The sequence below is a fragment of the Medicago truncatula genome, chromosome 7, assembly GCF_003473485.1.
Source record: "Medicago truncatula cultivar Jemalong A17 chromosome 7, MtrunA17r5.0-ANR, whole genome shotgun sequence".
Lineage (NCBI taxonomy): Eukaryota > Viridiplantae > Streptophyta > Magnoliopsida > Fabales > Fabaceae > Medicago > Medicago truncatula.
Genome location: NC_053048.1, coordinates 47,896,526 through 47,909,479, shown reverse-complemented (window position 1 = coordinate 47,909,479; position 12,954 = coordinate 47,896,526). Strand labels below are relative to the sequence as shown.

General features: G+C 33.6%; 1 protein-coding gene across 1 annotated transcript; it reads right to left on the bottom strand.

Annotated features, from left to right (window-relative positions):
• Positions 1–1,080: 1,080 nt before the first annotated feature.
• LOC25499317 (phenylalanine ammonia-lyase) lies at positions 1,081–4,112 on the bottom strand. Its single transcript, XM_039827585.1, has 2 exons — positions 3,559–4,112; positions 1,081–2,944 (listed from the first exon to the last, which is right to left on the bottom strand). Exons 1-2 carry the CDS (start codon positions 3,981–3,983, stop codon positions 1,195–1,197), a joined length of 2,175 nt encoding a protein of 724 aa, XP_039683519.1. The 5' UTR covers positions 3,984–4,112; the 3' UTR covers positions 1,081–1,194.
• Between the last annotated feature and the right edge of the window lie 8,842 nt (positions 4,113–12,954).

The window sequence follows — 12,954 nt, the reverse complement described above, 5'->3', positions numbered from 1 at the left end:
GGTATGGATTATAAATGTAAGCTTATGTTTTTGCTTCTGCATATATTTAAAGTAAAATTTGCAGACCATTTTTTTAAACTTTGTGGCGGAAGAAAGTTGCCGTAAGTGTAAGGCAGAAAAATAAATTTTAATTTCGCAGCAGACAAAAGCCGCTGCAAATGTAAGGCGGGATTTTTGTTTTTCAAATTTGATTTTTGCGGTAGACAAAAGCCGATGCGCAATGTTCATAATTTTTTTTTTTTTTTTTCTATATAAATTGACCTCAATCAACTTCATTTTTACATTTTTTCTTGTCTTTACAATCATTCTTCCTCATTTCTCTCTATAAATTTTTCAATACAATTTTTTTTTTTTTTGTGTTTCTTTATTAGGTTGTAACTCATTATCCTCAAACTAGAGGATAGAAAATAGGGTTAATGTTAACAATAAAAGAAGGGATAAGAAAAAGAAAAGATGGAAAAACAGTCAGGTCTCTTATGTAAATTCTTGAACAAAAAATCTAGAGCAAATGTCAGGAAAGAGAGAGCAAACTTGAGAGGAAAGCAGTGAGAAAGAGATCTGGATGAGGGGAGAAGACAACAAACAATGCAGATGACATAAAAAGAGCACAATGTAGCGCAAAGGGACCGGCCTGATGAAGACTATATAAAGTCTTATTACGGAAACAGAGAAACATCAATGGTAGCACAAGGGAGAAAGTAAGGGTTGAAATAGACTAAACCAAACTTAGAATTATGTGATATAGTTGCACAATGGCACTAAAGGCTCCGACGAACAAATGAAAGTATGTTCCAAAAGTAGGAAAATTCTAATATTATGCCTTAAGAAATTAAATGTGAAACTATTGTTTTGAAAAGTGACTTCAATACCTCTAAATTTAAAAAATTATACTTTCCAACAATAGATTGATCTAAGTGGTAAGATATTTGAACCCCATAAGCAAGTAATCAGAGGTTCGATCTCTGACTCTTGCATATGAAAACTTCATATCGATAATATGGTAACCAAAAAAATAAATAAGTCTCCTTAGGACACACATTAGCAATACCATAAAAGTAAATTAGAAGTTTGACATTAATATTGCAGAAAATTTAAATGAAATTTTCAATATTAATTAAAGGCATGAAAAACCTAATGATTATTGTTACACTTGTATAGATACAAATAAAACATTTTCAGAATTAACCAACAAAGTTAACAAATTGGAAGAGGAGCACCGTTCCACTCTCCCAAGCATTCAAGAAGAGGATCAATGATTTTTCCCTGACACATAGCTGTGAATAATTTGTCACACACTTCACCGGGTGAAATGACATTTTCTCCAGTTAGTAAACCAGTTCCCAACTCCTCTCTAACAAACTTGTAAAGTGGATAAGATCTGCATCCATTGATCTTGTTTGGAATTGTTGGGTTTCCACTCTCATATGCGGTCCTTGCACTTTCAACCTCTTTTGGCAAGAGGCTCTTCAACTCTTCCTCAAAAGTTGCAATCTTTTGAAAGATTGAAGTGTTCAAATTCTTCTCACTCTCTCCATTAACTAATGCATGATCTACCAACACTTGCCTGAGTTTTTGACTCAATGGGTATGTAGCACTACAAGGATCATCAATATAAGCAAATACATGCTCTCTATCAACCACTTTCAATAAGTCTTTTTCACAAAATCTTGAAGGATGAAGTTCTCCATTCACGCCTATGGTAAGGGTCTTTTTGGCGACTTGACTTACGGTGTTCTTGACTGAGTTTTTCAAGTTCTCCTCCAAATGTCTTAAATCAATTGCTTGGCAAAGAGCAATCAAGAATGTGGAAGACATGAGTTGAAGGATCTCAATGGCTTCATATGTTTTTCTCGAAGAAATCAAACCCAAAGAGTTCACATCTTGGTTGTGCTGCTCGGCACTTTGGACGTGGGTTGTAACCGGATTTGCAAGATATTGCAACTCAGAACAATAGGAAGCCATGGCAATTTCAGCTCCCTTGAAACCATAATCCAAACTAGGATTTCTACTCGCAGAAAGATTTGAAGGCAATCCATTGTTGTAAAAATCATTGACAAGCTCAGAGAATTGAGCAAACATAAGTTTGCCAATTGATGCGAGAGCCAAACGTGTATTATCCATGGATACTCCAATAGGCGTTCCTTGAAAGTTTCCACCATGCAAAGCTTTGTTTCTTGAAACATCAATCAAGGGGTTGTCGTTGACAGAGTTGATCTCTCTCTCAATTGACTTGGTAGAGAATCTAATCACTTCAACCAAAGGACCAAGCCATTGTGGTGAAGTTCTAAGCGCATATCTATCTTGTTTTGGTTTCTGCAATGGATCCATCTCATGCAACTTTTTATCTGCTTTGACATAAGCACTTCCATCCAAAATGTGTTCCATAATAGCAGCAGCCTCAATTTGACCAGGGTGGTGTTTCAACTTGTGTGTCAAATGATCGGTAAACTCAGGTTTCCCTTGCATAACTTCAGCAAAAATAGCTGATAGAACTTCAGACAACACAGCCAAAATGTTAGCCTCGAAGAGAACAATTGAAGCTAAACCGGAACCAACAGCTGTTCCGTTAACAAGTGCAAGGCCTTCTTTTGGTTGTAATTCGAAGAATTCAGCATTGATTCCAGCCAATGCAAAAGCTTCTTTTGCATTAAGTATTTCTCCAGATGGTCCATGAGCTTTGGAATTTGGTCTTCCAGTTAGTAAACCAGCAATGTAAGATAGAGGGACCAAATCTCCTGAAGCTGTGATTGTACCGCGAAGTGGTAAACATGGAGTGACGTTGTTGTTAAGGAGATTGGTGATGGCTTCCAAGATTTCAAATCTGATTCCTGAATAACCTTGGAGGAGTGTGTTGATTCTCACTAGCATGGCAGCTCTTGTTGCTGTGTGTGGAAGTGTGTGGCTTGACTCACTTCCTTTTCCAAATATTCCAGCATTCAAAAACCTAAAAACAAGAATTAAGTTGAATATAAGCACTTGGAACTTGTTTTCAATTATATATGCTGAGTATAAACTAAAAAGAGTGCCATTCAAAAAATAAAATAACAAGAGTTACTAATATACTTCCATATTTTTTTAAAAAGAAGTAACTAAATCATTTGCACCTCTATAAAAAAAACTTAGCCTGTTGCACGAATTTTAATAAATATTAGAAAGTTCATAGCATTCTCCGTAAGAAAACACATGTAACACAAAAAAAGGCAAGTATTCCTTAAAAAGAGAAAAAAAAAAAACGCAAGTACATAAATATTAGCACATACCCTACCACTTGTTTTCATTTCAAAGTAGTGCGTTTTTATTTTTACAGTACTATGTTGAGAATTTACACCTTTATTTATTTTAAAATACATATAGTTAGTACTCTTAAAAAAAACATAAGAGAGTAGATTAGAAATCCAAAATAATAAGGATAATTTTTTGAAAAAATAGATAATGTATATTTTTTTTGAAGTGATTATTAATAATCAATAATTTAAACTTTAAATCAACTGAACAATACATTTTATTATGAAATCCATGATAAGATTACTTATAAGATGTACAATTTAAGAATAATACCTTATGAGTTCTTTCTGCAAAGCACCACCTTGTTTGGTACGGCGGTGTGAGGTGGCGCCGAATCCGGTGGTGACACCGTAACTGTCTGTTCCTTTGTTCATACTCTCCATCACCCAATCACTGCTGGCCTCAACACCAGCCCTAGCAGATTCTGACAGCTCCACCTGCACACCATGGTCATGTGCAGCAATGGCAGCCACCTGAGAAATGGTCAGTGTTTCGCCACCAAGACGGACCACCGGCTTCCGGTACTCCTCCACCATACGCTTCACCTCATCAAGGTGACTGCCTTTCATTGCCTCAGCTGCCACACCCCAATTCAAAGGATCAGCTTCATTCACTTTCATGTTATTATTCTTAGCATGAATCAAACAGAATGATTCATTGGCACTGTTTTTTGTGATAGCTGCTGATATTGTTTCCATGATCTTATATTGATACTAATAGTAATTAATGTTGCTTAATTTGTTGAGTGGTGGTAGCTAGAATTTAGAGAGAATGGAAATTCAAATAATTATGAAATAAAGGAATAATATTAGAGTTGTGAATTTCCTGAGATGAGAAGGAAGTAATTGAGCTTTATATAGAGGTTTGTTTTGGAGGCTACATTATTATTCTAATATGTTATCTCTTGCATGTGTGTTGGTGTGTTTGGTAGGTGGGGATGGACAATGCACAAGTTGAATAAAAAGTGGGTTTGTTGAAAATTAATTATGGCCGTTTGATTATACTTATTATTGAGCGTTTATGATTTTGCAGCTTGGCACCATAGGATTGTGTCTTGCTTGGTTGGTAGATGCATGTGTGGATGGAATTGGACTAAAACTAAGATTAGTTAGTTGGTGAGAAATATAGTGGAAGCAGCAGCAACCATGCATGACCATGACTCCAAATTCAACTCAAAATATCGGTCAACCCAATCCTATCGTTTATATAGTAGGCTTAATTACAAATTTTGTCAAAATATTTTGTCAATATAGTATACTAATTACTAAACTTTGATAAAAAAAAAACAAACTAATACTAATACTTTTTTCTTGAGGGGTACTAAAACTAATACATGTTCATTTAAAAAAAAGTATACTATTACTAATTTTGTCGCCAAAAAATATACCAATACTTATTTCATTAAAAAAATATAAATTCATACTAAACAATCATCATCCAAGTGATTTCTCCTTACAACTCGTCAAAATATTTTTAGGTGTACGTTTATACTAGATATTGAAAGGTTAATTGGTGCTATAGGGTCTAATTGTAATCACAACGAGCTTGTTTGGTTTTTTCAGCCTTTTACTTCTTTGGAGTTTGCTCTTACTTCAAACGGCATTCGGCTAGTTTGACATTCAACGGTGAAGTTGATCTCAAAGTGTCAAAATGATGTTCATATTGTTAAATATGACGGTGAGCAATTAGTAAATCATTTCATATTCTCTTTTCGAGAGTGATTTTCAGGTAAGTCATCGGGATCTCCTAGTACTTTCCATCAATGGGTTGGATAGGGTATACAAAACTCGACCTAGTCATTTAGCTGCAGTGGCGGATCTTCTAAGGGACCGGCGAGGGCCACGGCATCCCCCAGGTTTTCCTTATATACAATATTAGTTGTATTTTATCATTAAAATTCGGCTGGTTAAGTGGAAAGGAGGTGCCATAAAATCCTAAATGTCACGAGTATGAGACATCCATGTTTCCTTTTTTACATTTTATCTTCTAATTTTAAATATTGTATTAAAAAAAAAGCTTATGAGGGGATTCAAACCCCTATTCCATTGCTACTTTGAATTGATTCATACCACTAAAACGGTTATTAATAATTGATATTTCTTGAAACCATTTAATATATATTTCATATATGTTTGGCACCCCCAACAATTTAACTCAAGATCCGCCACTGTTTAGCTGAGCCCGATCCATTGGCTTCTGGTCGGGTTTGAATCGAATCCAACCTGACAAAAGATGGGGAAAATACATAAACCAATACTAAAGAAGAGATTGTGTCCGAGTTGTTTATTCTCATGTTACCAACATCCCGTCCCAAACATTATTTAGGACAAGAGTATTATATTATTTTTTACTCATATTTTCTTATGAGTCAATTTTTTTATTTGGCAAAAAAAAATAATCTAACACTTAGCCAATGATTCCCAAACTTTCACGAATTTGTTGAAGTTTGAAAGTAAAATTTTGAGATTATTGTTATTTCTATTGTATTTATCCTCAGTTACTCATCCCGTCCTAAATATTATTTAGGACAAGAGTGTTATATCATTTTTGACTCATATTTTCTTACAAGTCAAATTTTTAATCTGGCAAAATAAAAAGTTTAACACTTAGCCAATGATTCTCAAACTTTCAAGAATTTGTTGAAGTTTGAACTTAAATTTTGAGATTATTGTTGTTCCTATTGTATTTATATATATATATATATATATATATATATATATATATATATATATATATATATGATTTATTTTGATGTTGTGTTATAAGTGTAGGTTATTTGGTCTAAATGTCAACTTTTTTTGGTAGTGGTCGGATATCTTGCATATTTTATACATTATCTCTACCAACTAATCTAAGCTCACGAGAATGTTTAAATATCAACCATTACTATATTATTCTACTTAAAAATAAAAATTTAAAATATTTTGTGTAGGCACAATCCCACCCCACAACACACATGCATCCGTCCCTTATTTTGATTGTTCAGATTGTTATGTGGTTGATTCTGATCAGATTATATTCCTATTGTCAAGTAACAAAAGTTTGGTCTCTTGTTGATTATTTTTGTTTAATAGTTGTATTACCATGAGTTACTTTTTGATTAATTTTGTTTTTCGATAAAATAACTTTATGTATTACTACTATTTGTCGGCTCTTCTTGGGATCAATCGGTTGTCTTTGTAACGTCTGACCAAATTTTATCAGGTTAAGAGTCGGGTTTAAGTTTAAAATTAAAAAATTGGTCATGTTTAATATTATAGAGGCTAGGGCGAAAAACACACAAAATTCGACTTAGGTCCTTTGTACATCCCTAGTTGTGACTTGTGAATTCAATTCCCTACAACTTTTGGGATAGTTTTATAATTCTTCTCTAGTTCTTCCTAATAATTCTTATCTTCGATGTTATTATGTCTTGCCTAACTTTCTCTTTATCTTTGTAATGGATTGAATAGACTTGTACTCACTTTTTTATATGATATGATTTGCCATTATAAAAACTCATGTATTATGTTTTAAAATAAAATAGTGACCATATATCTCAACCAGCTCAATAAATGAGAACATAATAATGCCTACTAGTATGAGATAATGGGAGTGAGCCTTTAACGAAAGTGATGACGTATTTCCATCTCGTCCAAATTATTTGCGTTGATGAAATTGATCATCCATTAATAAGTTTTTTTTTTTTTTGAAGGATTGATAAGTTATACTTTGATCTATATTTTTTCACTTTTTTGTTTTTTTTTTACTAAAAATTAAAAAATAGACTTAAGTGTGAATCACACATGGTGGACTGAATCACACATAGAGGTGGGCCAACACTGCAACTGTAGTTTTGAGGTGGCTGACCAAGTCAATGATGACTCAAATTCAATGGAACTCCACTTTTAATTTAACTGCAATTGAAAATAAACAAGTTAATATAACAATTTTAAAACATTTTTTTTTACATATATGTTATTCATTGTGGGACGGCATGACTATAGTGGTCAAATATGCCGTCAACCGAAACTATGTGTTCCTTGTATGGATATATTATTATTTTTTTTCTACGTGTTCTAACTTCTAACATGATAGTGGTATACTATTTTTGGTATGGAAAAAAAGACATGATACTATACAATTGATTTTCATGTTAGTTGCCACCTACCACATGCATACAAATACAATACGTCAATTAATATTGCGCAGTTAAGAAGAATAAATAAAAAACCATGGTGCAGTTGTTAGCTAGAGAAACAGATTAATGGATAATATTTCATAAACTATTCTTGGTATATGAAAGTCTTCACCTAATTTGATTCTGATGTAGAAGATAATTGTCAAAATTTGAAGAAAATCTTGCTTCTATGGAAAAATGGACATCCCTCGTCCTTACTCTGGTGGAGAAGGTTGATACAAATATGGATGCCAACCGAACTTCAAGGGCAAACCCAACCTAGGACAGTTTGGTATTTAAAATTTAAAATGGGACAGATTGGTATATACATTTCACACAAGGGGCAGATGGAAAAAGAATCCCAAACTCAAACGAACAATGGAAGTAGTGTTATGGTTGACTTGAATAGTTTATCTTAAAATGAAATTATATGTATTTCATCATTGTGTTATAATTTTTGAAAAAATATCTGAAAAAAAAACTATTTTAAATAGCTTTTCATAAAAATCATTTTAGAAACATGTCATTTAAAAAAAGAAGAAGTGATTTTTACTATGTAAAATATCTAACAATGAATATTTAAGTTAGTGAATGTTAAAATCTCCGTTTTAACTTATGTCAAATGTATTTGATATTACATTTTTTAAAATCTATAATAAACAGACCCTTAAGCATGCATGAATAGCTCAATTTAAAAGACTATTCCATTAGATAAAAGTAGGGTGGAGCCGTGTTTATGGCTCAAGGGGTATACCTCCATTGTTTTTAAGTTTATAAATGACCGTTAATTTACACCTACCTAAAAATAAGAAGGTGTAAATTAACATGTGTACACTTTTTTATTTGAAAAAAAAACTAAGCTTACCATTATTCAAATCAACTTTAACTAGAATGTTAGTTTTGTCAAATTTATTTAATTAAGGCTAAATTACGCCAACGGTCGTTTAAGTTTGAGGTTTGTAATAGATTGATCATTTAAGTTATTTTGGTCACACATAAATCATTTAAGTTTGTAAACATTTTCTATTTAGTCATTATGTAATTAACCAAACATTACAAAAACGATGATGTGACAGAAGGACTAAATCGAAAGCGTTTACAAACTTAAATGACTTATGTGCGACCAAAATAACTTAAATGACAATCTGGTACATACCTCAAACTTAAAAACTTATTTGTGAGCAAAATAACTTAAATGATCAATCTACTACAAATCTCAAACTTAAAGAACCCTTGATGTAATTTAGCCTTTAATTAACTAAAAAGAATCTAAAATTACTATCACACCAAAACACAAGTAATGAGCCTCTCCATTTATAAAAATAAATGAAGATTGTCATTATGAGAAAGATATATATATAAAAAATAAATGGTAAATCCTATCATTAAAAAATCCTACAATCATTAATTATTTTAACTTTTATTGTGTTTTTGGTATCTTTGAATGGAAAAATGTAAAAAATTCTAAATAAAGAGGATTACTCCCAAAATACACGTTGCTGACATGAGAAATGTGTGTTTTGAAAGACGCATGAGAAATGTGTGTTACAACTCATGATATGTTGAAGCGTGGGTACTCATGAGTCATGACCCTACTAAGGTGCAATATACAACAAAAGTTGAAGCGTGTGACATGTTAGTTTTTTTTTTTTTTTTTTGTTACAACTTGTGCCATGTTAGTTACATGTCGAAAGACACACCATTTTGAAAGAGACACGTCCCAATCGCCAAACACTTGGCCATGAAAAGTTGATTTGCGTCTATCCTTACGCTTTTTTAGGGACTTGATTCAGTGGGATCAATCTCTTCCATTTTGTTTTTCGTTTTTTTGCTCGTGTCTTCGTTGTGATCCGTTTTTGGGAACTCAACTTACTTCATTGTAAAATGTCTTTAGTTATAAACTCTTTATCCAATATGAAGTTTTGAACATTGTTGTTACAGTTACTAGCCATAAATACATATTTTGATTAAATATAAAAGTTTTTCCTGCTTATGTTCATTACATACAATATATTTTTTTTTACCGCAAGTTGAATTCAATGGTTACCTTTCATGTGACGTGTCATATATTTGTGTAGTGTTAGATAAAAGTATCAGATTGAGTCAACAAGCAAATGTTAAAACAATAGCAAGAGATCAATAAACCTAATATTTTTAGATAAAAACGTCATTATATCGTTTATATCTTTCTTGCAATTACATCTATCTTTCTTTCTTGCTTCATATCTTCTTGACCATTCTTGATCTTGATCACTATCGTAGACCCCAAAATCTGATGACGACTGAAGTCAGCACTATATTCGACGAATCGACCAAAGGCACTGGCCCTGAAGGCCCTTCCACCAATGGGACAGTGACTTCCTCCAAGGCACAGTGATTGGCGCCTTCCTTCAGATGGGATGGGCAGTGACTTTTTCATCACTATTTACCATCGAAATAATTTGTTGGATTTCTATGATGTGATCTCAATATTATTTTTAAATAAGTAATACGATTTCAATATTAATAATATAGTGGTTGCTTGATACTTGTTATTTCGACAAAAAAACTCAATTATTCAATTTATCATGAATACTCTAACTTAGCTACATTGTCATTATGTCATCAATACTCCAATATATCATTCAATTTATTATTCGAATATACTAACACCTTTTAGATTCAGCAAATATATAACAAATTGTTTCTATAATATATAAGATACTTTAAAATTCTAATATGTGAATTTTTTAAAAATCTTTGGCATGAATGACAATAATTGACGGCAGATAAAGACCTATTATAGGTTAATTTGATGTTGTAATGGAATAGTTTGTTTAGTTTTTTTTTGGTACAAAATAGTTTGTTTAGTTAATCGTGTTGTTTTGTGGAATCCGTCAATATAAAAAGAGAAATGATATTTCTCAACGTGGTGTATAGCACGAAAAACCTTTCGATACAAGATAGGGCCGTTCACATGAAAGAATATAAAAAACCCTTTCTTCTCTTTCTCGAGGGGGAAAGAGAAAGAGGGTCTTATGGAGGGAGGGGGAAGGCTTGGGCTGGGCCTACCTATCCCGATAGGACCTCATAAAGGAACGGGAGCTGTTGATAGGTTCCATATTGCCGAGCCGAAGGGCAGCACTTCTGTACGTGATCGTAGTATGTCATCTCGTCCCCGCTGCATTGAAAAGTACCTATGCACTATTTCCGGTTCACTGATAAGGAAGATAGAGTTGGGGTGGGGGTCTACAATGTGATACTCAAGTATGACCCGGGGAGATACATGCTAACTATGGGTAGAAAGCAGGAACCCTTATGTAAAAAATTTCGGGGGGTTACAGATCAAATCTCTTATACTACCATCGATCGACAGAGCGGAACGACCAGAAAAAAAAAGTGAAGTTAGAAAGCCGTATGATAGGCGGTAACTATCTTGTACGGTTCGGGGGGTAATCGGCGTACTCCGATCAGTGGGGGGAATCTTTGGCTCTATCGAACATACAGGGAATTGGAGGTAGCATTCCACCGATGTTAAGTCATGGACTGGTTCCTTCAGCCCTTTTTCTATGTGTTGGTGTTCTATACCAGAAAGAAACTTCGTCTAACACCAGATCTTGTTGAAGCTCAGCCAGGGCCTGAAAGAGATCAGTAAACCAACGCTTCTCCCTCTCCAGACTCAAGCCATGATCCAGTTCCAGACAACATGCCTGAGGTAGGCCATTATTCCTCTCGTCCTGTTCAAGGCTTTGCTCAAGAATAAATATTGGATAGATTGGGAGGAAACCTTAACTTCAGTTTGTGAAGATTCGGACTTTACTGGCTATTGCTGCATCAAAGAAGTGGTCCCTATACCAGCTAGATGTTTTTAGATTCAGCAAATATATAACAAATTGTTTCTATAATATATAAGATACTTTAAAATTCTAATATGTGAATTTTTTAAAAATCTTTGACATGAATGACAATAATTGACAGCAGATAAAGACCTATTATAGGTTAATTTGATGTTGTAATGGAATAGTTTGTTTAGTTTTTTTTTGGTACAAAATAGTTTGTTTAGTTAATCGTGTTGTTTTGTGGAATCCGTCAATATAAAAAGAGAAATGATATTTGTATAACTATTTTTTTGACAACTTTCAGACAACTTTCTCTCTCATACTTACATTATATTCTTACTCTCTATTCCTTTTTCTCTCTGCATTGTCTTTGACCAATAAGAAGAGGAAAAAAGGAGGTTGTCATAGAAGTTGTTATCAAATGGTTGCTCAAATATAAAAATATCAGATTTTAAGCTTTTTGGCAAATTAGAAGTTGTTGAGATGGGATGTAGTTTTTAAGAGCAAAATGACAGTAACACCATTTGTACAGTTGGGTATATCGCTGACAATGCGTGAGAATAATAGAGTACAAGTGTGGAATTTTGGTGATTTGGAACTGAATAAGTTTCCAAAGAGCAACATAATTGATTGGTTGACAGGGATATTATTTCTTTTAAATCGAGTATCATTTTATTTGGAAGACTCTCATTATGGTTGTAAAGGGTTTGGTTGGGGTATGATGTAGGGCTGGACAAGATTTGTGCAACCGGCCCAAACCGGCCGACCCATAAGGCCCGCATGCAAGCGGGTGGGTTATTTCGGGTTATACGGTTCAATCGGATTGGCAAAGACGGTTATGAATGAGTAATTACGGGCGGTTTCGGATGGGAGAAATCCACCCATGGATACCCACATCCAACCGATACAATATATTTATTTATTTATTTACCTAGTGTTTGACCGTATAGGCTCGATATAAAAGCCATTTTTCCCATTTCTCAACAATCCTCTCTCTCTCTAGAAACATCATCCTTGGCTTCCACCTCTCTCTACCCATATCAGCTTTCTATTCTCAATCTTTTCTCTTCCTCTCTCCATTTCATTCTGAAACTTAACATCATGTACATCTCAAAAATTGAAAATTGAAAACCCAAATTTCAATCAATATGTTTCTTTTTCCAGAAAAATCATTATCCCTAACCATCACAAATTGATTATGTTTTCCACATCATTCAACATTCACCTCACACCACACAAATTGAATTTATTTTCCATAAAAATTCCTTCTCTTTATTACCGTGAATACAGACAATGGAAGAGAGGATGTTGCAAGGCTGCAATCTGAATCACGTTTCTTCATCTTTCTTTAATTTTTATTTTGTTTTTTCTTTTCATTCTTAGTCTAGATCTGAAAATTCTTGATGTGTGAACTGTGAAGATTTTTTTTTTCTATCAAATTTTGTTTAATGCAAAACCGATACAATCCACCCGATCGTCCGTGAAAACCGTCAAACCGACACCGCTAAAACCGAGGTACTCGTATGGGCGGAAACAGACTATAATATTCCAACCGTCGGGTGAGTTGGTTTCGGATTTTAAGACCGATTTCTGACCGAACCCGATCATTGTCCACCCCTATATGATGGGAGTTTGGAGGGGTTATTTTGGAAAGAGAAAATGGAAGTAGTTTAATGATGTCAAATCACGTTT

Bases quoted from the DNA above. Each gene is read 5' to 3' on its own strand.
- LOC25499317 (XM_039827585.1), bottom strand. From the start codon at position 3,983: ATGGAAACAATATCAGCAGCTATCACAAAAAACAGTGCCAATGAATCA. The intron at 2,945-3,558 runs GTATTATTCTTA...TCTTGTTTTTAG, and splicing joins TTGCAGAAAGAACTCATAAG to GTTTTTGAATGCTGGAATAT.